The sequence below is a fragment of the Micropterus dolomieu genome, linkage group LG08 (assembly GCF_021292245.1).
Source record: "Micropterus dolomieu isolate WLL.071019.BEF.003 ecotype Adirondacks linkage group LG08, ASM2129224v1, whole genome shotgun sequence".
Lineage (NCBI taxonomy): Eukaryota > Metazoa > Chordata > Actinopteri > Centrarchiformes > Centrarchidae > Micropterus > Micropterus dolomieu.
This window is the reverse complement of record NC_060157.1, coordinates 25049622-25075995: the sequence shown is the minus strand read 5'-3', so window position 1 is coordinate 25075995 and position 26374 is coordinate 25049622. Positions and strand designations below refer to the sequence as shown.

General features: G+C 42.2%; 1 protein-coding gene across 2 annotated transcripts in view; it reads right to left on the bottom strand.

Annotated features, from left to right (window-relative positions):
- flna (filamin A, alpha (actin binding protein 280)) overlaps positions 1–10022 on the bottom strand; it is a 44820-nt gene extending 34798 nt beyond the window's left edge. For both annotated transcript variants that reach the window (XM_046057604.1, XM_046057605.1), the window contains exons 1-2: positions 9800–10022; positions 2992–3472 (exon numbers count right to left, since the gene is read on the bottom strand). In XM_046057604.1, the coding sequence (XP_045913560.1) occupies positions 2992–3361 (370 nt within the window). In that variant the 5' untranslated portion in view covers positions 3362–3472; positions 9800–10022. The remainder of the gene's footprint in view (positions 1–2991; positions 3473–9799) is intronic.
- Positions 10023–26374: the final 16352 nt, after the last annotated feature.

Genomic DNA, 26374 nt, shown 5'->3' with positions numbered 1-26374 from the left:
GCTACACTGCCTGCTAGATGGCAGCCTTACCATTCTTTAACTGCGTTCCTGACTAAATACATTTCCTCTGGATTTATTGGTAATCATGTGTCCGCTGCCGGTGCCAGATCATGCAGGGGGCTGCCAGAACTGCAGAAAGAGAGATTACCTGTTGGGTCGAAACCTCATTATGGTGAGCACTTCAACTGCAGTCTGTGCTGGGAAGCCCAGGAGAGTGCCACTGTGGCTGGATATGCCACTGAGTTTGTTAACTGTCGAGATTCTCTGTGGGTCCATTTCAAGTAATAACCACCATCTAAGTGACGTGAATGACACATGTGAGGGCACTCTGATTAAAGATAATGATCAACAAGAGCTTGGCAAGTGTGGTGTTAAGTGGCAGTCATGTTACAGTCCACATTAGTCAACAATACGTTTTGGGAAACGTGTTTATTTGCTTTCTTGCAGAGAGTTAGATGAGAAGACTCATCCCACTGAGGTCTGTGCAGTAAATATGAAGCTACAGACAGGAGACGTTTAGCTTAGCTTAGCATAAAGAAATAGAGGGAAACAGCTAGCCTGGCTCTGTCAAAATAACATCTACCAGCACCTCTAAAGCTCACATATCAGCATGTTCTACCTTGTTTGTTTAATAAATTGTGATTCTGTCTGAGGTCTGTGGGGGGACTATATTTTGGCAGGGTGCAGTAACTTCCAGGAAGTCACAGAGACTGGCACAGCCTCCCTGTAAAACCACAACTCTATTTCATTGTGTAAACTGAATAACTTTGGGTTTTGGACTGTAGAACGGGATGTCATGTCTGAGAATCTTTGACGACTTCTACTACTTTCCGGACATTTTATAGTATAAGTAACTAATCCATTATTGATTAATGATTGTCATTTGTAGCCCTAGTCCAGTTCACTCCACTACTGTGGCCTTGATTGCTTTTTGGGAGGCGCAAATTACTGGCTTCTCTTAAGTAACTCATGATCACAGTGTAACAACTGGGCTCTCTTGCATATCAGTACATTTTTAGCAAGAAAACAAATAAATAAGTTGAAATGAGAAATTACAGAAGCGTGCACATAAAAATACAACAAGAAAAAAAAAAAGGAAAGTCATCGATTAGGAAAATGACTCAAAGGGCAGAACATGTTGTTTGAGTTTAAAATGAACTGGTGAAAGAAAAGAGAAAGACAGCAAGAGCTTCAGACCAAAGAAAGAGGGAGGGAGCTCGGGCATCATGCTGAGCTGTTTGGTAATTTGTGGCGAGGATTGCTGGCTGGGTGTGCCCATTTTCTGCAATGAAAGAAGGAAGTAAAAGAGGAGAGCGGGCTCCTCTCTCATCTTCAGATTAAGTGACTCAAGAGGAGCAGCTAGGATGAGGGTGAGTCAGCTGGAGAGACAGACAGGCAGACAGACAGACTGTGCTGACTAAGATGGCTCGTTGGTGCCTGGTACTGTGCCCTGAATACCAGCAGAGCACTGTTTAATAGCTGGCACCAAGATCAGTAAATTGCAGACTACAGAGTCTCCTTTAGGAATGAGTGAGAGTTCTGTGTCCGAAAAATGAACCTCCGAAAATAGAAAAGAAAACATTTCTGAGGAACACTGCATGTGCCCATCTGCCATTGATCCTTTATTGCTAAGCACAACCTTCATAACGACAATCTACTGGTGATGTGATGTGACCTCTTCCTGTCGGCTATGATGAAGCAAGTTTGGGGTACTGTAGTATTTAACATGAGGTTCAAACAGTGCCATCACCTCAGCTGTTGGCTGGAAGCAATAACATGCATGTGGAAACCATGAAGGGAGCCAGACGTTCCCCCCAGCAGGGGATGACAGGGACTCACTCATGTCTGATTCACACAGACTGTCACAAACCTCTTCCTTTCCTTCAACCACAGACTCTCTGTTGGTAAAAGGTTTTTTGTCTGTGTCTGTACACCAGGTGCAGGAGCGTGAACATCTGATGAGGCTATGCAAACTCAACTATGAATTAAATTATAGTGCAATTAAATTTGGGACCAAGTCCATCAAGGAGCCTTGAGCCTCTTTAAGGGCCACTCGTTAACTGCAGTGAGGTGATCTATTCGGTATGGGGAGAGATGTTGGGAAGCACAACACCAGATGGCTATATTCTCACAGCTCAGCAGAACATGACTTTAATTCACTTGCAGTCTGACAAACAGCTGCGGAATTGCCGGTGTTGTGATCAGGCAAGCAGCTGCATGTAGGCTAAGCCCACTAAACCAAGTTTTATGTCACTAAACGTGAGCCAAGTCCTGTCTAATGTTGTAGAGACCCAGGCCCAGCCCACTGCAGGACATGAGCACAGACAATAGCCCTGTGTGTGTGTCTCTCTCTCTCTCTCTCTCTCTCTCTGTGTCTACAGCTCTCCTGCTAGGCCTGAATTATATCCTGGACCACAGAGTTTGGTTCGGACTGGCCCAGCCTGGATCAAGCGGCAGGGGAACACAGAAAGCCTGGACAGCCTGCGCCCCCTTTTCCCAAAACAACACATCAAATCTGGACAGCTCAAGACAAAAGCACTGCGCCCCTGGACAACAGGGAAACGCCTGCTTTGTCACTGAAAACACACTTGGTGGAGATCCCAACACTGAATCTCTTTCATGTGAACTTCTTTAAAAGTAGTTTAGAGGAAAAGGTGGACTCAAGTGTGTCTTTCTTTAAGGGGACTTTTTCTACTGGGCAGCAACATATGCTCAACTTTATTCGACCCTGCAGGCATGCGCACATGCACTGTTCTATTAATTATCACCATCTTATTTGACAATGTAATCCAGTTCATCTGTGGATTAACACCACTCAAGTTCATTTCTTAAAGAAAATCGAACAGCAACAACTTAGAAGAGACGAGAGGCCACCTGAATGAAGGTGGAGATGTGTTGGTGGACAGTTGCCAAACCGAAGCGCGCACACTGGCACTCATTCATTACACTCAGCATTGTTTTTTGCGGTGTGCAGAGAGTTAACTGACTCACCTATGGACACCAGCTTAATGTTCTCCTTGTCCAGGAACTCCAGAGCCACCGACACGTTCTCCAGCTGCATCTGGCGGAAGGTGGGCCTCTGGTTGTACTTTCTGAACATCTTCTTCTGGGACAGGACCTCCAGGAGCCCGATGAGCCGCAGCCCGTCGCTGAGGTCCGTCTGCAAGTTGCCGATTCTCTTGTTGACGCATTTCAGATGCTCGTTACACCAGCGGGTGAAGGTGTTCTGCTGGATTTTCTTCCACGGCGCATCCTCGGCCAGGTCCTTCTCCGTTGCGGGCATTTCTGCGTCCTTGTCCGTGGAGAGAGCGTTGGGAGCGGGCGCGGCGCTCTGGTGGAGCCGGGGGTGTGAACCACTCATTTTTATGGTCTCGGCTGTCTCTCGGTTCGCTGGCTTTTTTTTCTGGGTGGAGTCTGCTCAACTTCGTGTGGCCGCTCCCTCTTTCTCCCTCTCTCACTTAGCAGATCGTCTCTGTTTGAGAGAAAGGCAAAAGAAAGAAAGAAGTGAACATGAGAGGCTGACTTATAGCCCGGAGGTAGAGATTTTGCAGAGAAAGTAGGCGGTTATGGCAGAAAAGGGAGTCATTTTGGATGGAATTGATGGCACTTGATATGCTCGCACAATGAAGCACTTTTTAACTCAATCCTAAACATGGCAAACGTTAGATTAAAACTAACTAAAGCTGTGGGAGAGAGACAAGAGAGAGAAAAATACAGTCATTTCCCAATAAATAAAAATGTTAAGATCTGCGGCATTGGTCTGATAAATCCAACTTTCCAACAACAGATATTTTAAATTGAAGTAGAGAAAATTCCTCCTCAATTGTTAAAGTCTGTTTTAGGATTTTCTCAATTTGTCTAACAAATAAGGAAGCCGCAGTGAAAATACTTGATCGGCTTTACTTCCCAAAAAAATTCCAAGACCCCCCTACATTCTCAGCTTTGTTTTCTCCCACATTGTTTGGGGACAGTCCTGCTTCATCCCACCATTTCACACTTACTATGGGGAGGAAAAGTGAGTTGTTTTTACTGTTTTCTGAGCTGCAGAAACAAAGTGACAGTGTACCACATGTACAGAGATAGAGGGCCCATGTTGAGGGTCCCTATGAGTGTATGAGCTCATCTAATGTGCATGTTCATAGGTCCCAGGCGGCAGTGGTATAAATATTTGAGATATCCAGAGGGATATGAGCATCAGTGACTCCTCATAAGGTCACAGATTATGTTTGTTTGTGTCAGTTGGTTGGCATGCAGCTTTGTTCAGCTTTCGTTTTCTGTGCAGTTGTTTGTGTCTGCAGGCGTGGACAGTGGGCTGATTTGTGTATATTTTCAGATGTCTGTGTTCATCTGTGTTCATGTGTGACGTCACTGTGTGTGCAGCATTATCTTTAAAGAGGTTACGGTGCAGATGTTTAGATATCAGCTTCTGTTTGTCATCTGATTGACCAAACAACCAGATGAGATCACACAGAGTGGTACGCACTATGTGAAGTATTGACAGATTGAGTGTTTTATTAGCAGTAGGCAGATTCTCAGAATGTGACAAGGGTAATAGTGGGCTTGTTAATTTGGTAAATTTAGATTGTTTTTCAGGTTTGTCACACAATATGGAGAGTTACAGGACAGAAAGGAGATAAAGAGGGCATGAGGTGGAAAAATCCAGATGTGTTGCACATGTTCTTATTGTCATTTCTGCTCTGTTTTCCTACAACATAAATCCCCTGGTAAGCATAATGTATTACATTAATTAAAGGGGCGCTCATTGTACACATGATGTTCAGTTTATCAGTTATGGGGGGTCCTGCTCAGCTTGTGAAAACAGTTTGAGCAGTCATTTGTACAAATTTGTCAGATGCTACAAATGTTAGGTGTAAGCTAGCTAGCAACATATAACATACACGCATTGTGTGTATGTTATATGTATGAGAGTGCGTTTGGTGGCAGCTAATCTCATGACTGATCTCAGAACGCATCAGGAACTCCAGATATTTCTGTCCTTCCCTCATCAGAGCTATCTTGAGTTAAGGTGATTTCAGACAGTGAGCGGTTGCCACCCTGGCTGTCACCTGGCAACGTCTGTGTTGTGTATTTTGAATCGCCTGTATCGTTTCCCTCTCTGTAGTTTCTGTGGTTGCCATGGTCACACAGTGAGTCGCGGTGGCAAGTTGCAAAAGTTGAGCCATTATAAATATTAAGAGCAGTGCGAGTTCACGAGAATAGGCTCCTTGCTGCTGCCGCCATGTAAACGCTCCCTGTCTGAAGGCACCTTCATGCTTAGGTTTTCAAATATTTGACATGAAGTAAATCTGCGTTATAAACTTGAGGCATGGAGTTTGGAAGATAGCAGCATTAAAAAGGCTAGTCTAATGAGTTGAGTTGCATTATGGGAAATGTAGGGTCCAGCCTTTTTGAAGCTTGACTCACTACTAAGTCAGGATATCTCGACCTCTTCTGATTCAATTTTGACCATTGTTGTCTTTTAAAAACTCTTATTCCTAAGTCCCCCAAATTTGTGACAGTGCAATACTAAATCCGTGAAGTGCCCCTTTAATATGACTAACAAATCAACAAAACACATAAGAGTTCACGTCTTTTAATTCATGTTCTTTCTGTGAGTAACAGAACAGCAGTGGCTGTAAAGACTGAAGGAGAGATGTGACGCTGCAGCTTTTTTGACTAAATAAGGAGCTCGGTGCCAGAAGCCACAGCATGGCCGGCAGCCATCAAGAATGTTTTGTGCCTTTGTGTGTATGTGTGTGTCTGCGTGTTTGTGTGTGTCTGGTCAAGGGAGAATCTGAAGAATGCCCCTCACCCCCATAACGACCCTGGAGCCCCCAGCCTTAATAATACCCCAATAAAAGAGCCCTATTAATGTAGCGCACACACACACACATATACACACATACGCACAAACGCGCGCACACACACACACACACACACACACACACACAGAGTCTGGTACCAGCATGTTTTTACATTTACTGGGCCATTTAAAACAATAGAACAATAGATTATGATAGTTTTAAGCAGCTCTGGTCCCTGTAGGTGCGTAATTTGCTTCATTTCACAACTTTAATTACACATAGCTTGTCACAACAGTTTACAGGCTTTGGCCATAATTAAATTTTAAAACTTATGACGACAGTGGACACTGATTGTGTCAGAGCAGGAATGCAGGGCAGATTAACAGCAGCAGAATTATTGAAAATTAGAAGGGAGGCACAGGAGACACAGACAAACACAGCAAAACACTTTGTTACAGAAAAGTTTTGAGGGATTGTTTGTTCAATTCATACTGAACTTCCGAAAGCTCAATAAAGTGTTTGCCTTTAAGTAAATGAGACCTGAGAAAACTCGGGGAATATTCAGTGCGTAGCTGGCGATTGTTTCAATGGAATTTGCCAAATAAACAGGAGACAAAACACTGGGCGGGGACAGAAGGACACATTATAATGTCTCAGGATCTGAATGCTCTCTGAAGCTCTGGCTTTTCTTCTGGCTCCCTCAAGTGACTGTTTATGGTACGACATCTTTCAGTTTTCTCTTCCCTGAAATGGGTCCTCAGCTACGTTTTCTCTCTTCACTGTTGGTAGAAATCACACTCTTCTCATGACCTCTTTGGTATCTTTTACTCGACCACCTGTAACTGAGGTCCGGTGGATAGCACTGTGGCCTCACAGCAAGAAGGTTGTGGGTTCAAACCCTGGCCCTACGATGGACTGGCTACCTGTCCAGGGTGTACCCTGCCCTTCATCCAATGTCAGCTGGAATTGTCTCCAGCTCCCCGCGACCCTGTATGCAGCATAAGCGGCTGACGATGGATGGAAGTAAATGGCCTGTATGCTTCTTCTGTCATTGATAAAAATATACTATAGCACATAAAAAAGATTACCTAACAGTATCATCTAATTTAAAATGAGGTTTTCAAATAAGAATTAAAAGCAGAGGTCCCACAGGTTTCGATGAAGGTGCTGTCACTAAGGTCGCTGTTGTGGACCACAGGATACAAACAGGTGCATATGGGATCAAAAGGTCACTGATAAAAGATGGAGCAAAAACATGAATTAGGGTGAAAAAAGGTAAACAAAATCACGCCAATATTAAAAGACAGCCTCTGTGTTATTAAGGTTTTGGGAAACTGAGCTGAGGAGCAGACAGTTGTTTGCCATTTAGCTTACATGTCAGGCCGTTAGCCAAAGCTTACAGCGAGAGCAACACCAGTATAAGCTTTGTTTCCTGGATAACAAGAACTACAAGAAACCCATAGTTAAGCGCACTACTGTCAGGCAAGAATGAATGAAGAAAATAAGTGCAGGCTAATAAATTATTTTAAAGCTCAAATACAGTGCGATGTTTTTTGATGATCAACATGAATATTAGCAATGTAGCCTCTCATCCAAGGGATATTATTATTATTACAGCACCAGCCTGCGATGCCTTCTCATCAACCACAAGCAGAGCAGAGCAGAACTCAACAAAGGAAGTTAGATGAACGCTGCATGCAGCGCCCCTAACCACACGACACATCCACATATAGAGTGGTGTGGAGAGAAAGAAAGTCAGATGCACAGATTACAGCAAAGTTATGGCTTTCCCCTTTATGCCCTGTGTGTGTACTTGTGTGTGTGTGGGTGTGTGTGTGCGTGTGTGTGTCTTTTGGTGGCACATGTAGGGTGAAAGTAGGCCAAGAAGTGTCAAATAAGGACAGGTGCATGTTTACATCCACCTCTACCTTTTCTCTTCATTCCCCACCACCTCTTTATTATCACAGTTACGAAACTAAGAAGCTGCAATAAGTCATCGCAATCTCTCCCAAACTTTTGGCCGAATCTACAGAGTCAATAAACATCCAAAGCCTACAATCTCAAAACCCACATGTTTCTCAACTGTGTTTAAGATGAAGGGCGTACAGGAATGTTATGACCTCAGCATGAAATCACCTGCCAGAAAAGACTGGAAACGACTCGTTACCTTCACTTTGAGAATAAAAGAAGCACATTCCAGTCCGTCAGCATCATCACCAAAGACGTTTAAAAGAGAGGAGAAACATTGTGGGGGCAGATGTTGAGGAATGAGGTGGTGAGATATCATCACTGTTTCCACTAGAGACACGTTTCTGGTTCAGAACGGTGATAAAACTCATCTTATACGAATGGTCCTGTCACATGAACACAAATGTCAGCTGTCCTGTTTCAGAATTAGCCCGGCCACATTATTTTCAAACCCTTTACTGCATGAATTATGTTGTTTTGATTGATGTCTTAATAATGTATCACCCCCGTCCAGATATGGCGAGTGTGCACCATATGAGTATAAAAACGTTAAGATGCAGGCTAAATTTTTGTAGAAAAATTATTTGGTGAAAACAAGCAACATTTGCATTAAAATGTTCTATGAGAAACAAATACAGTATATGTGTTTGGTTATATTTTATTCTCTCCTATCTTGTCCAGTTCATAAAATGCTGTTTGTACTGTCATGAATAGCAAAAACATTCTTGGTCAAAGAAATATCTAATTCTATAAGGAACAATAATGCGTGGTTTCTTGTGTGTTGGCTGTAGACTGGTGAGCAGGACTGACCATTAAATGTACCTGTGTCCAGTATTTCCTTTGAGATCACAACCAAAAGGTAACTGTTTTACATTACAGTGCATCCCCATCATTGAGCACGATGTTGCCTGACTGTACAACATATGGAAAAACATTTAAGGTGTTAAATCATTATTGGCTCTGTGCCACATGTACTCTATTTCCTGAAAGGGTGTTCCCACCTCAGAAATGCACCATTATAGGCTACCCACTTCATCTCCTCATTTGATTATTAAGAGGCTATTTAAAATGTATTTTACCTTGAAACGCTCTCTATAAATGAAATGCCTGTCATGTGATGAAATGATGAATGATAAAGCCTACAACGTGTAAAAGTAAAATATTTATATAGCCTATGGGCCGATGTGAGGGTCTAAGAGTCTCTGCTTCTGCTCTACCCTAGGCTATACGAAGCGGGGCGCTAACAATGAAAGCAAGTAAAGCCACTGTCATCTTTTTATGAGTGCAGAGCTGAAATCAAATATCGCCCTGAACTCCTGAGCTCTTGCGGTGTGAGACCCGCTCCCGGCGGCGGAGGGCGCAAGCGGCCACCACTTGGCCCCCCGGTAAAAACTCCTGTGCAGTCAGTGTCCGTGTATTACCTTATTTGGTGTGGAGACCCTAATTGTAACACCGGAGAGATGTTTCAGTCCGCTGCTGTGCGCGCGGAACAGCGTGCCCGTGCGCAATGGCCCAAACAAACTTTATTTGTAGGAACGGAGTGAGATGGGTGGTATGCATCCAGATTTAGGCTACATCCAGGTTTACATCATCTCCCGCGGTGTCAGACTGTTACACTAATTGCACCGAAATATGTGCGACGGAACAAAAGCTACAAACTGAGTGTGTGAATCAGCATCAGAGCTTCAGAGACATTACAAAATTGTGGGCGCGTGAGGCGTGGCGCAACGCAACGCAGCAGCAGCCCACCCGGTGAGAGCAGCGGACACTCCGGTAGGCAGCCTTCTCCCAGCACCGTGGGTCTCTATCACTCCGCTCACTCCGGTCCAAACAGACTCACAGAGCTGTCACACATTATCACACGACAGAAAAACTTCATGCCACCCATTCACAGCGCGCAATCAAACACTCCGACTCAACTTCCACCAAGTCTTTAGCCAACAAACCATCAGAGACAAAAATCTCCCGCAGTGACAAGCCGAGCAGCATCACTCACGCCAACACGTCCGCAGCGGGACGACACTTACATGTGTGTTGTAGTCTGGGATCTTCAAGTGTGTCCAGTGTCTCTCCGGTCCGCTCAGTGCGCGCCGCAGCCTGCAGTTACTGTGGTCACAGAGGGTGTGTTTGTGTGTGGATGTGTGTGTGTGTGTGTGTGCTGCACCGAGGTCCCGGACCTCCCTCCCCACGCTCAGTCCCGGTGGGGGAAATGGGTGTATTGGTACTGGTGGCGTAAAGGAAAGAAAGAGATAGTCCCTCCGTTCTTTTGCTCTTTTCTATCTATGCGCGTCCTCTCTCTCTCTCTCTGTCCTCCACCGGGAGAGCCTTAATTGGTAAACGTTACAGCATAAGAGGTGCTGGGGGTGTTACTCTCTCTCTCTTTCTCTCTCTCTCTGCCTCTTTTTTACATGGGTGACGTCATGACCGCGCCTTCTGGATTTTGAAGGTATGATGTGACCGGCCATGCAGTGCCTCTATCTCCCACATCTCCTTTTTATTTAACCCCTGGGGTGAATGTGCATAGATGCTGTTCACTCCCTCTCTTTGTCTTTGTGTGTATAGACCTATGTGTGTCTGTGCGTGTGTATGTGTGTGAGTTGGCGGTGTGTGTGTGTGTGCGCGCGCGAGAGAGAGGTAGGTCCCCACATCTCTCTGCACCCTCTGTCCTCTCTTTCCTGTTATCTTATTATTGTTCAGACACACTGGTGAACTGTGTTTCTCTCTGTCAAACCCTGCTCTGACTCAACATGGGGGTGGGAGGGGTGTGCTGCCTGTGTGTGTGTGTGTGTGTGTGTGTGCGCGTGTGTGTGTGTATGTGTGTGTGTGCTCTCCAGCTGAGCATTGGCTCAGGAAACAGGAATGTTCGGCCTCTGCTGTGCCCTCACAGTTCATCAGTCTGGTGGGAGGATGAAGGGAGAAGAGGGGACGAGGTTAAAGTGAGAGTGGAGGAGAATAAAGAGAGGATACAGATTGAAGAAGACATAAGGAACATCTTTTCATATATCTGTAACTACATTGTAATGGTTCTTAAAGAGCTTTTAATGTGATTCAAAGAAACCAGAAGGGAATAGTTGGACATTTTAGAATTCAGCTTTTTAGCAGACAGTTAGACACGTTCACTCCTTCGTAAAATTTGCTCGTGGAATTTGGACAGAGCTGGGCTGTTTCTGGATGTCGTATTTAGGTACAAACATGAGAGTATAGTATCGATTTTCTCATCCAACTCTGGACAATAAGTTCATCAACCTTTTTCAATCTGTTAATATTCTGATTCAAACTCAAACTAATTGAGGAGACTCCCTAACACATCCTCATACCTGAAAAAAATAGGTCAATTATCAACTGAAAGATAAATATGATTCTGTAAAGTAATCCAATTTTACATCTTAAGTACTTTACGTAAGTCACATGACGTTGAACACGTGGTTAATGTTTTGAAACGGTCGCAGTTTGGTTACGATTAGAACAAAAGTACTTGGTAAGGTTTAGGAAAAGATTATGGTTTGGGTTAAAATAGGTAGCCTATGTTATGTAAGTCTGATGTAAGTAACTTAACTCATTTGACTTCAGTGAAAACTTTAAATTATTCAACATTGACTTTGATTCAGACTGGATTTGAACCTTGGTCCCCTGTGTACAAGTCCTGCATTTGTTTGACCAAGCTCACCACCCCAAACTCCTCCTCAAGTGGACTTTCTCGCTCTTTATAGGACGTCACCTATCTTCCTCCTTTGTTACTGTCATATGGTTGCTAGAAGCCCTGCACATTAAATCTGCAAGTTTAATTTAGTTTAGTAACACTAGTTTTTGTACTGATTATGAGATATAACATGGTGAAATGACAGTGGAGATGAGTTTGCTACTGAGTTTTTCTTTACCTGTCTTTAACTTCGATAGAGCCAGGCTAGCTGTTTCCCTGTGTTTCCTATCTTTATGCTAAGCTAAGCTGAGTGGCTGCTGACTGTAGCTTCATATTTATTGCACAGACATGAGACTGGTGTGAGACAGTGGAACCAATCTTGTTATCCAACTCTCGGTAAGAAAGTGAATAAAGCTGCGTTTCTTGAGTTCTTGTGTGTTTCCATGGTCTAAAGACCTGCGAAGATTAGGCAAATTAACCAGCTGACGAAGGCTGTAGACCTATACGCCGTACAAAGCGCACAGGCATCATTATGTAACCACTACATCAGATTTGATTGGAATATAATGAAAAACATAGGCTATGCTTGACCATTAAAAACAGCTTTTTTTGTGTGGTAGTGTAATGGAGAGACACACAGAGAAAGAAAGTACAGAGAAAGCAACATAAAAATAAAATCGCAACAGTTTGGAAGGTTATTACAACATTTCCAGCCGACAAGAGCTGCAGATCAGCTGCAGGACTTACATCTGTGTCCGCATGAGTGTCGAAGGAAGGGGGACTACCTGTTGTAATCAGCTGTTCCGCTTGTTATGGAGAGGAGATGGACTTCAGCTATGTATAGAATCTTCCTGTCTGATGAAAATATGGTGAGTAGACAGAAAACAGGCAGAAAATGGAGGAGGAAGAGGAGGAGGGAAAGGGAGAGAGAGAGGGAGAGGGAGAGAGGGAAGGAGGTTATGGATCTTTATGAAAACATGATTATCAACTTGTCCCTTTAACCCCATTCATTTTTCTACAAAGAGGCAATTCATAAAGCTCTATCTATATGTGTGTGTGTGTGTGTGTGTGTGAATCAGCGAGTATTAATAGGAGCCAGATGTTTGCCATTGTGGTTGTGAGCTCGTCCAGTCGGTCAGTGACATCATCTGTATGCAGTTTGTTGAAGTGACATCACCAGATGCTTATTTGTTAGGGTAAACACACACACACACACGCACATACACACAGCAGAACAAATAAACATCATAATGTGACAAATTCCATTGCCACCACTGTGCTCAGCAGCAGCTACTCAACTTTCACTATCATCGTTATGGTGATGTCAAGATCTGCAACTTACACCATCTTTTGTTGGATGACCCGAAACCGTCTCCACATAAGTGGAAATAAATCAGAAATAACTGTGTTTGGTCCCCGCTCTGCAGTGGAGTCTCTCTGCAAATATTAAACCTGCAGCCAGAAACCTGGAGGACTCTCCTTCGGCAATAAAGTCACAAATTATGTCCAATCCTGTTTCCTCCATTAGGGAGCATCTCAGATATCAGAGCCTTCTTTCCCCAGAATCATTGGTCTTAGAAGTTAAGAGTACGCTGGTGCTAAAGATGTTTAATTGTCTGTTAAAAACTGAAAATACATCATTCATTATACATTGGTTCATCAACAAGTACATGCAAGTCTGTTCTTGCGTTTGTTTGTTGTGTTTTCATGACCTGTGAAAGATCCCAGAATAAGACTGCCTGAATGTCTGAAACTATTGCATTATGAATGTGATAAAGGCAAAGATAAAGGGCTTTTGTGGTGGAGGTTGAAAGTGATAATCAAGAGCTGAACATGCGATAACGAGATAGAGAAAGAACTGCACATAATCAAAATATGTGATACACTTATGGAAAACTAAAGAGCAGAGAAAACGGAGATTGGAAAAGCAAAGCAAACAAAGCTGTATCCACGTGGGTTGTCTCTCTGTTCTGGGCTGTTTGGCACAAATTTTCCAGGATAGATATGTCATCTTATCATTGTTGATACAACAACGCTATGGAGTAAACTGCAGAACTTCAACCCACCTTTATGGAAAAAAAATCTAATTTTAATAGGACAATACAAGAAATATGTAAAAAAATATAAAGCATCTTTATACCCAGCAAAATGTTGCGTAATTATTGTTATTATTGATATTCGGGTAATGCTTTAGATTTAGGGCTGACCCCCAATAGTCAAAGATTCGATGCTTCGATGGGCGGAGCCGGATTAGACTGTCAATCTCACAGTTGAAGTTTTGCAGCGACACAAGGATCATGCCCACAACAAACAGTATAAAGAATAGTGTGGGTGCTATTTACCACTCACAAATGACATGTCAAATTTATATTTGTTTTTTTTACCCATCATTTTTTTGAACAGCATGCATGAGGGATTCCAGCTGAGGTAACATACCTCTTAGTCAAAGTAAACTGCGGTGTAAATCTGGGGTATGTCGGCTGTAAAATGTAGTTGCCCTCCAGCTTACCTCAATAAACACTATTAAACAGAAAACACTATACATCCATTATGTCTACAACTAGTAATTAAAGAGGTCATATTATGCTCATCTTCAGGTTCATAATTTAATTTAGGGGTTGAACCAGAACAGATTTACATGTTTCATTTTCAAAAAACACCATATTTTTTCTCATACTGCACATTGCCGCAGTACCTCTTTTCAGCCTGTGTGTTGTGAAGCATCTCACTTCTATTAGATCTTTGTTGGGAATTGCACATGTGTATTACCTAGGTAAGGACTATTAGCCACTCAGAAGCAGAGTAGGGCGGATCCTGACAAGCAGGGTAGTGTGATCCAAAACAAAGCCTTTTCATCCGGTAACCATGGCTGATCTCAAAACACAGGCAGAACAATCCAACTCACATACCAGTGTCCAACATTTTTACCCCACTGGCCTTCTGCGCCAGTAGATCAGTGTTTTACTGGCCCGGGGGGAAAAAGAGAAAAACAACACTGTTACTTTAAACAACAAAAAACTGATTCATTCCTTATAACGTTTAAAGATTTTAATATATATATATTATTTTATTTTCCAATGAATGTGCTGTTTGCTTCTGCATATTTAAAATAACAAAGACTTGTTGCAGATATTGATTGGCGTTTACAGTAGCCAGTAGAGCTGAATGTGTTACATCACTCAGACTCTGTGCACTGACTGGTTCCAGCTCCCAGTGAATGAATACTGCGGCTGGACGGGGACTGAACACAGCTTCTGAGACTGACAGAGGCCATTTAGACGAATACAGTGCCAAGGTGGTTTTCTTGCCTTGTTTGGCTCTTGGCACGCCGGGGCTGAGTCAACTAATAGGACCGTTAGCTGCACGGCTAACCAAGCTAACAAACTACAGATACATACAGATATACTTAGGAGCAATTAGCGGTTTAGCAAAAAGCTAATTCATCTGTCCATCAAGAAACTCTGTAAATCACCTCAGTACTGTATTCCCTGTTGGTCTCTGTGTTCATTCCTGTTCATGACGCGTTCACTGGGAGGCTGCTGAGCGTGGTTTCGTGACCTGCTCACCCTGGTCATGTAATTGTACCCAATCTGGCGCTGCCATCATCCTGGACTGAAAACCTCTTGTGCTTTAGTAGAGGTGTAAACACTAACACTCCCTGCTTTGAGCTCCCAGTCCAGGCAGAGTCAGCTAATATGGCCAGTAGCACCACGGCTAACTGAGCTAATTAGATAACGGTAGCTAGTTAACTGCGGTCAATGGTGACTTTAGCAACAAGTAATACTTTTCTGTAGCCGGGGGGACATGGGCAACTTTGAGACACCAAACAGTTACGATTTTGCCTTTCGAGACAGCGTAGAACGCAGGCGGCTAACTTCTGATTTTGACAGAGCAACTGTCAATTGCGACCAGCCAATCAACTTGCCAGAGATACATTTTTGCTGGCCAAAGGCCACTGGGTCAGTTCTTATATCAAATCCTGCATATATTTTGTACATGCACTAAAAGATGTGTTATTTTTAAAGTGCTGTGACAAACGCAGGAACGCTGACTTCTTCTCCTTGAGATTATTTTGACTTTGACAACTTTTAAACAGATACTGCAGAGACACTGGAGGAAAAAAATCCATCCGTTTATGAAGAATCAGCAACCACATCCTCTCAGCTGGCTGTTGACAAGAGGGTCACATACTCTTTATTAAATTATTATTCAGTTGTTGATCATTATTTCACACAGGGCCCTTTCATTACCTGGCTATCTGTAACTTATAGAGGTCAGTTTAAGTCAGTGTAACCAATGAACTGCTGTGCTTAAACCTGGAGAAGATGTCAGTGTGAGTGTTTTTTAATGCGTAGGCTATACTGTATGTGCATGTTTGTGTCTCCTAAAGTTAAGTGGTCCTTGTTTGTCTCTTATCACTTGTTCAAACTTTCAATAAAAAAGGTGATATCTGTGGGTTCCACAGAGTGATCGAAGAACAGACTTATGCTTTTAAAATAGTGACAAATAGTGGAGTACAAGCCTGTTTTGATGTGCTGAGGGGTTGACATAAAAGGGCAAAGAAACTGAAACCAGTTAAAACCCAGGGAGTCAGGGCCCCGCTCACAGCCTCATAACAAAGCTTCTCTCTGTTAGCCAGTTAAGGAGCTAAAGTGGTAAACTGTTTAACTGTAAGTGATGGAGGAGACTGTCTAAAATGGTCCTTGTCCTCGTGGTCTCCTTCACACACACATATCACTGAGCTAAATTTAAAATTACAAGCTGATACATGCTGTCAACACAACCTCATGCAGACATGAGGCCAGAGCACTTATATTAGACCCATAAACAGCACATTAAATCCCACTTGCAGGTAATTAAACAAATATGTCTCTTTACTCGCATTCCTTTCTCTTTCATCTCCCCATCTGACTCGAACTCAAAGGCGCTCACACATACACATAAATGTGTTGTAATTTTGGAAAACCGTTAACTCATTAAATGGAATGGAGTCCACATTTAGACATGCGAAATATGGAGTGGCTTTTATGACGAGCCGAGGCAAACAAATCTGTTACATAGAAAGAGCAAGAAAAGAAGGCTGAGGGATTCAGGGACGGCCACAAACTGTGACCAAAATGAGGTGACAGTGACCCATTGCGTAAGGACGATGTGACAGTAACTCTCAAAGGTTGGTCCAACTTTTGAGTAGCACACCCTTCGTAAGGTTTATAAGTTATGGCTTCATTAATGATTTTTAAATCCTTAATAAGAACAACTTTTGTGTTGCCAGGTTGTTTATGGTTAAATGGATTGTTATTATCTGGACAACTATCCGTTTACTAACAACATATTGACATTTGTCTACAACTGTAGACTTACAAAGATGAAAAACTCTTTATTAATGCCTTGCTAATAACTTTAGACTTGATGGCTTATTGTAAAGTTAAAAACCTGTGAGTATTTATCATTTAGAATATTTATCTAACCCCTGACCCTAATCTGCCAAAGGAATTATTCACAACCTGGCAAATCAAAAGTTGTTCTTATTAATTATTCACAACTTTTGTAAATAAATAAAATCTCAACCCTTTATAAAGGATGACTTAGGATACAGATTTTTTTAGGCTTTTAAAATTCAGGAAAAAGCTCAAACTGAATCATAGGCATGAGCTAAACCAGCTAACTACAGGTTACCAAGATTGACTATATATGTTAGTTTTCTTAGCTGCATGTGGTTTTGGGACACTGAAACACAATGTTGAGCCTTCTCGGTGTCATGGACCCATCCATCCATCCATCCATCCATCGTCAACCGCTTATCCTGCGTACAGGGTCGTGGGGGGCTGTAGCCAATCCCAGCTGACATCGGGCGAAAGGCGGGGTTCACCCTGGACAGGTCGCCAGTCCATCGCAGGGCCACACATAGACAAACAACCACTCACGCTCACACTCACACTCAAGGACAATTTAGGGTCAACAGTTAACCTAGTCTGCATGTCTTTGGACGGTGGGAGGAAGCCGAAGCACCCAGCGAGACACGGGGAGAACAAACTCCACACAGAAAGGACGGGGCAACCGGTGATGTCAGGAATATGACTTATTTTGTCTTATTTTTATTTTAAATTTAATTCCACTGAGATATTATAGAGTGTATTTCATGATTTTTTTTCTTCACTTTTGCTGCTCTAGAAATGACATTTAGCTATATTTAAAATTCTAATCCTGTAGTGAATTCAAAAACTACTATGCAGCTAGTACGCACACACCAATATTTGTTTAATTATCACAAGTCATATTAAAACGTAATATTAAACGTTATCGCTGATAGCAGATTTTCCTCATATCGTGCAGGCCTACCTCTATGCAATCTTCTGCACAAGCAACAAGACAGCAAACACAGGCCTACCGCTACAAAACAAGAGCTCATTGTCATAAAAGCACAAACCACCACTTAAAACTTCCTGCACCTGCACATACACACTTTCAACGCACTTAATATGTGGTATCTACTCTTACCACAAGCACAGTAAACTGCACTGTGAGGATTTGAGGTTATTAAACACAGACAGGGCTGAGCAGAGTAACCACACTGACTCACCGAGCAGCAGACTCTGATGTCTACCGCAGGATGAGACACACACTCGGACGTCAGAACTTCAGGAATAATGAGACGTCTGAAAATCTATTGTGTGTGTGTGGATGTGGATATGAGTACAATATGCGTGTGTGTGGTTTAGTGCTCTGCGTACATGTGTGCTGTATTCCATGGAAAATGTGTTAATATCGCTTGCAGGGGTTTCCTTCTGGGAAAACCCTCTGCATCTACAGTACATGTTTGTGTGTGTGTTTTGGTGGAAAAGAAGTGTCTGTTTTTTCTCTGTGTATTCTGCACGCTGAGAGCTAATCAGGCTAAACTGTATGTGGTAGTCTGTTACTCTAATCAGCCTGCAGATTAAATCATTGACATACTCACATGCCCAGCATATGTGTAAATATATTGTGTATGTACGTGTGTGTGTTTGTGTCTGGATGCCAGCTATAGTCAAACCAGTTGGTCAGAGCCGAAGGCGCAGCAAGGTTACTAAACAGAAAACAGCTACATGACTTCACCTAGTCTAAACTACACACACACACACACACACGCACACACACACACACACACACACACACACAGACAGTATGTGACTGTGCATCATTTGGTCTTCTCTCTTCTGTGCATAGTGTGAAAAAAAAGAAAGAAAAAATGGACCCCAAATCTTCAGATGTGGTCATGATGACTAAATGCACATCTGACTTGGCCTAGACATTTATTAAGAGACAAATTTATTTTACCGTAAGATTAGGTACCATATTCTGACGCTCTAATTTTCTAATTTTCACCTCCTTTGGACCTAAAAAGAAGGAAATGTGCTTTTGGAACAAGGCCACAGTCTGTCATTAGGGGTCAGAAGAAAACTTATTTCAAAGGATTTATGACTTTAGAAGCACTATCAAACAAAGCTTGTTTTCAATGTGCCAGTAAAGGCAAGAAGGAAGACAACTGTTTGCAAGTAAACAACTAAACAACTGATGTAAACAATGCAGGTTTTAATGGTGTCCTATGGAGTAAACTAACAAAAGTTATGGATTGTTGTTTCTTACCTAAATGCATTGTGTGTAAACCTGAAACCTGCATTGTTTACATCCATATTTACTTGCTTGCAGTCGTCTTCTTCACTGCCTGTTACTTACATTTACATCTTACCGCCACCAACTGATCATCAGACGAAAAACGTGAAACCCTTGGTAGGATGTGAATTACGTTGCATGTGCATCCTTGCACAATAAAAGCAGAATGGGGACCCACTTGTAAAAACATTGCGCCATAGCGCTAATGGTGTTAAAAAAAAAAAAAATAAAAATATATATATATATATATATATATTACGGTTTTGCAAAAGTTCAGAGGAAGGTAATTCAACATTTATCAACGTGTATTTGTTGAAACATCACTTTCTTTGTTTAAAAGAAAGCTCTGCAAAGTACCTTTGATGTGTGGTGCCTGGGGCATAGTATGCATGATATAATGATAAATCATTATCTAAGAAATCCATTTACATAACTCCTCAATATTGACTGATTTAGACTGAGAATAGATCAAACAGTAGTTTTAAGTTGGTTGTGAAAGTAAATAAAGCTAATGATTGTTTAAACCTTTTGCAGATGCCTGCGTAGTCCTGAGTGGCAAACTGCACCCGTGCACACTGTGTAGATTAAACAAACGCATTGAATCTGGTCCAGTTTGGACAGGGAGATAGATGGCCTGCCAGACATTTTAGTGACTTTAGTGGCCCAGCTCTCTTTGTCTCTTTTCACTCCCTCTGGCCATATTAAGAAAATCACTCAGATTGGAGGAGCGCAACAGAGAGAAACCTGGACCTATTCCCAGATCTTCAGTTCCTGTTGGGTAATGAGTGCATGGGGCTGAGGCAGGATGAGTGTGTGTCTGTGTTCATGTAATCATCACATGCACACTTCTGCGAGTGAGTTACAGTAAAAGTAGAATAGCTGTTTGTGAGGAGTCCAGTCTATCTGTAACATTTGTGTGTGTGTGCATTCCAAGTGGATATTGACATTAGACAGGGGTGCTCAGCATCAAGACAACACGTTCACAGTCTTTAAAAGGAGACTTGACTTAACTGAATGAATAAGACTACAGGAATCTATTGCTAGTAACTACTGGCCGTTTTGGCAAGAGACACACATACGCAAACACTTTACAATCACATATCCTCCTCCATCATCACTAAGATACAGACTGGAAAGTGATAAAGTGATGTAAGCCCACCTCTGAGGAGGGTGGTCTCTCTCCAACTGAAGTTTTGTCTATATTCTGCTCTATAAAGCTTCTGAATCCCCCCCCACCCATCTGTTAATATAGGTTGGGGACATTTAATAACCTGGGAATGCACATACACAAGTATATTTAAACAACGCCCTACTCCATCTACAAACACAGCCTTTTAAGGTAAGCTCTCCCTTCCTTTCTCTCTGCCCCTCTTTCTGTCTTTGCCTCCTCTTACTAAGTCTGTTTCGCCCCTTTCAGCCTGCCTGTACATACCCCCCATCCTCAGACCCCCACTCCCTCATTTAGTTTCTACACTTATTATTTTTTTTCTATTTCTCTGGCTCTTTAACCAAGCAAGCTCTGCTGGATTCCCTCGTGACCAGCGTGCCTCTCTTGGGTCCTCTCCTCTCTTGAACTCGTCTAAACAGAGAGGAGGCTTGAGAACGGCGGCGGACAGGCCAAACAGACCCAGTGAGGAAAAGAGCAAAGCAAACAAACATAGGCTTGTAGCGATGCAGAGAGATGGACTCGGGATATCACGGTGCAGAAATTATGTTGTGGGGTGTTTTTTTACTGTGTGGCCACATGACAAGGGCAATGCACTCTCATTACAGTGGATCACATTTCCTAAATTTGGGTCAGGGGCTTAAAAAAGATGAAGAACCCCTAACTGTTTGTAGTTTGGTGGCTTCTGCATTTGTGTGTATGTGTGGTACAGAGATGGAGAGATGGGCTCCAGTGTTTTTGTCCATATAAGGGGGGAGGAATGCGGTGAGAGAGCAGCTATGAATGACTGATCTCCCTCTCACCCTCCCTCCCTCCATCTACCTCCTCTTTCCAACCCTAAATCAAGTTTTCTTGTGCTAAATCTTTTCCCTGTTGTTGCATTCATAAGTGCGCACAAAATGTACATCAATGCAAATGTCTGTTAGGTGTTCTTTTACACATATATGCACGTGGTCATTCTTGCCTGAACACACAGACAAATACACCTCTGGGTCAGATAGCGTATGGTTTCAAAGTCTGATCCCAATTACATCATCATGACCCTACCGGTTCACTGACTTGTCAGTTACGTGTGAATGAATAAGTATGTGTGTGTGTGTGTGTGTATGTGAGAGAGGCCCCTCTTGCTCATCCAGGTGACACTGTGTGAATCATGCATTGCATCACCACTGCAGAAAAACTCAGGTACTGTACACACACTTGTGAACACATCAAACCTGTGTGACTCATTTGCTTGTTGTGTGTGTGTGTGCATTTCACATCTTGATCACATAATGAAACATAAGGTGACAGCTGTCCTCTTCACCTGCATCTGGACGCGATTCACTGCAAACAGATGTTAAAGGAAACAAATAATGATGTCACCCCAGATGAACGGCGGTGAAAGTATTTGAAAATGATGCATTCCTTGTGTGCGAGAGTGTGTGACTGTGTATTTTACTCCAAGATGCATGGATAAGAATGTGTGGGTGGGGGGACGTCTGAAATCAGAAACTATTTCTAGTTAGAGAAGAAGAAAACCTGTTTTCCGGTTGACCCTCGTGATCTGTTTAGCTTCTCCCTCATCTAATCATCCCCTCTGCTTGTTTTCCCCTCTTTTCTTTTTTAGCGATGACGCCATGAATGGTGATGTCGTTCTGACAGTTAATTGGTCCACCACTTTGGTCCAGACAAAAATAGCTCAACAACTATTGGATTTATTGCCATGAACTGACATTCATGGCCCCCAGAGGATATATCCCACTGGTGATCTTTTCCTCCAGTTTGTTGAGTGAAATTTCTCACCAGCTGTTGGATGTATTGCCATGAACTGACATTCATGCTCCCCTGATCAATTCTACTGTTATGTGTACCGTCATTGTTGATCTGTGCTCTGCTACAAGCCGAATCAACGAGAATAAAGAACTGAACTTTTTTCTTCTACCACCATCATCAGGTCAAAAGTTCAGTTTGTCCAATACTTTGATTAATGACCAAATACCAAGCGGCTGATCGTAAAAATGAAGCCAGTGTGGAAATACAAGTGAATCCCCATAGACCCCCATGTTAAATTGCCCAACTTTACTTTATAACTCAAATATATTAAGGCTGAAAGTTATACATAAATAAGGATGTGGCCTCCTTAAACGACAGGTGGATGCCCTCTCAGGTCGCTCGCTGCTAGTTGTTCAGCAACCATGTATCATTCGGCCTCAGCTCCACCTTTTTTACTTATTTTTGGATTACCCGTGGTCTAGCACTGCCACAATGGCTGATGACTGGGGACCGTCCCACACTGAGCTTCACAACAGCTCTTCAGAAACCTTTGGGTGAAGTCACAGACACTACATGCTACATGGCAATTGTTAGCATGCTAACACTTTAAACTAAGGTGGTTTACTTTGCGGTAAGCCAAAGTACCGCCTCACAAGAGGTGAATCAGGAATTAATTGTATAGAAGGAGAGGATTTTAAAATGTGTAGAATTACTTGGCTGATTGTGTCAAACACTGATAAGTATCTAAAAGGACAAGAATTGTATTGCGAGTATTGAAGTATTTAAAATTGGAACTGATACTGGAGGATCTGGTGGTGTAATGCACTGTCTAATGGAGTAATTCTTCTAGATAAAAAAGGTAATGGACAGAAATGAATGCCTGGTATAAAAATAAAGAGAGAGACAGACAAAAAGTTACCTTTACAGAATTACATTGTTATCGAAAATGTTTAGCTTATTAGATTAACAATTAGTACTGCAGTTGACTTATTTCCTGTTAGGCCTTATATGTAAACTATATTCTAAAGTCTCTTTCTCTCTCTCTCTCTCACACACACACACACACACACACACACACACACACCGGGTTTTTGCTCCTGCACGAACTGCATGACATCATATGATCTCATTACTGAGGCAGTTGAGCCTGACACACAGACCTGCAGAGACACGACCTGCAGAGAGAGACGGGCACACATGGAGACAGACCAGACAGAGAGCTGAAAGTACTGCAGCATTACAAGATGTACAGTAATAGGCAACACATGATTATATACAATATACATGTTTTATAAGTTAATTTAGGACGTTTGTCTTTATTGTCTGTTCTTTCCCCTGGATTCTCTTTAATGTCTTTTATTTTTCATCCTAGTCCTACCTTTGCTTTGGCAACACATGAATGTACTTGTCATGCCAATAAAACAAATCTGAAATTGGGAGTGGGGGGTACACATAGACATGGGTAGACATGTTTCAACTGAATTCAGGGAACGTGGTTGGCTTCTAAGATAAGACTTCTATCTTCAGTTTACTTCAAACATGGCTAAATTTATGAGAACGCACACCAAGGCAGATTTTTCTCTAGACGTTTTTTTTGTTGTTATTCCATGTTTACTGTAGTCTCACTCAACCTGATGGACCTCGATGACGGTGGCTAATATGAGAGGCCACCACAGTGATCTCAATGGAGCGAGAGTAAAAAACCCAGAACCAATGATAAGGAAGATGGTATGGAAGAATGAATCAGACTCTTTGAAAACACTGACAGCTTTGTTTATGTTTTCCTTGGCCTTGATCTCCTTGACTATGCTTTATTTTCACTTCCTTATGAACAGTATGGGCACCAAATGCCCACTCAGCCAAAATTCCTTTATGTTGCACAATCTGACACTGCAGCTGTGTGCCATCCGTCATCCTCCAGATACTCTCTCGTGTTTTGCTGATCTTCTGATTTTGTGCTTATCCTGCTTTAAGCTATGGAACAAATCACTTTAACATTGTATCTGTCATTCAGAGCGCTTTGATTAAGAGTTTGGGCCAACAAGTCTCATGAAAAGACCAAAATTGTGGTTGTCCATCTCAATACTTCCCAACGTCACAGCCCATTGGTGCATTTGTTGGGGACTATTTTCAGCGGTGGATGAAACCACATGTGGCGCTCTAGTGAATATTTGGGGCAGCAGAACAGCGTATGTGGGACAAATTGAAATAAACAACACTGTGTGTGTGTGTGTGTGTTCATAGTGATGAAGGAACATGTCACCCAGAGCAAAAGCGAGGCTCACTGATGTGTTCTTAATCATTTCTGGAGCTGTAGGAGTAGATATTCACTGCTGGTTTAATTGGGGTTTGTTGACAGAAACAAAACCACAGAATTTACTAGATTTATCCTTCAAGATGCAAAAATATGTATTTAAGAGTTGACTGACTTGAGACAGAACTCCCTAAAGACTCAACTCTTGCCTTGAGAGTACAAAGCAAAAACTTTCTGGCAGGAATAATCATGTAGCATGAATATTTAATGTCAGTATCATATGTTAAATAGACTTGGTGTGAGATTTGTGAATATTTTTTACGTGTATTAAAATGAATGCGGACACACATACACACACACACTGGCCTGGTGAGGTGTGTTGTATGGTAACTAGGAAGCTGGAGCGAAGACGATACTCAGAGAAATGACTGAAATGTAAACAATTACTAAACACGGCCAGAGCCTGTTGCACAATTCCATACAGAGAGTACTTTGATGTAGGTGACGACATGACAAGGTGTTCCACAGAATACAATTGTTTTATTGTATCTTCCCTTAGTTGTTTTTTTTTTTTTTTACTTATAAATTCTTCTTCTTCTTCAGTTTTTCCTTTTTTTTCTCTCTCACAATGAATAATATATAATAATATAAATGAAAAATTTATTTAAATATACTTTACTGGGCCAACCTCCTCAGAGCAGTGGATGGGAATTTACCATGTAGTACACTGGTTGGACTAGGTATAAATTGATTTATTAAAAAGCTCCATGACTGACAGCTTATTTGACACATCTGAAATGTTCAACTATAGTACTTTATGACCCCACCCATCTCTCTGTGCACTCTTTCACTCATTTTATTCTGTCTCTTGCTTTCTTCAGAATGAGGAAGGGGAAAAATATTTCTACGACTCTGTAGTTTTGAACTGAACTCGACCCCCACATGTAAACTTGATTACACTCTGCACAGCACAGCCCACACACTGGCCCTGCCGAAACGCAGATAACATAACCCTCCCAGAAACACTTCCGCTTTCAGACGCAGGGTGTTTGGCACCACACCCTCATACATCAGTCACACTGGTCAGAGGGTAGTTTGGTGTGTGTGGGTGGGTGTGAGGGTGTGAGGGTGTGGTTGGAAGTATGAGCAATTCAACGCTCACAATACATTTCTCTATTTAAGTTGTCAAGACAGCAGCATGTGACAATATAAACCACACACACAAGTCACTGTTGTAATGATCAGGATCATTGTCATCATGAAGTCTGTTTGCTCTGCTCAATCCTCCACATGTACTCCACACAGGCTCCATCAGGTATGTAGTGGATGCTCTCATCATACATCCAACTACAATGAATAATGGGTGTTCTACAGGTTTTGACTTACTTTTGATAGGAAACAGTATTGTGAGGATCCCCCCTGTGACCTTTTGATTTGAGAATATGGGAAATTTGGGAAATTTCTGTGCGCTTAATATAAAGCTAAATCCAAGAGATTGCTAGCTTAGCTAAATGTAAAGACTGAAAGCAGCAACAGCTAGCCTGGCTCTGTCCAAAGGTCTAGAGTTCCTGGAGAAACTCCTGGAAGTCACTAATCATCATACCTGTAAAACCACAAATCACTGTTTTATATTTGCATCAGACAAATGAGATATAACTTGTTAATAAATGTTCCTTACAGGTGCGGAAGGTGGAGAATACATGACAGATGTACTGATCATTTAATTTTGATTTTCATTTCTTTTAGCAAGAAAGTGGATAAGCATATTTCCCAAAATGTCAAACATCTATTTAATCACAGCCCACCCTCTTCACGCATGTTAGCAAAGCAAACCAACGCCTTTACACACAGCGCTCTCTTTTGCAGCCTGGATCAAAATGGGAGATTTAGTCCTGCTTTAAGGTCTTGACTGAAAAATGAGGCTATTTTTGTTGTAATGTAATGTGTGTGTGTTAATGTCTGCGTGTGCGTGTGTGTCACTGGTCACCAGAACCAGGCACACAATGTAGGACCATGTTTGGTCCTTGCTCATTTTCCATCGTCACATCGTCATCCCTGCCCTTCAGTGAGGTTCAGCTTAGACACAGCAAAGTCTGGAGGAGATTCAGACAAAACGGAAGGACTAGACAAGATATGGC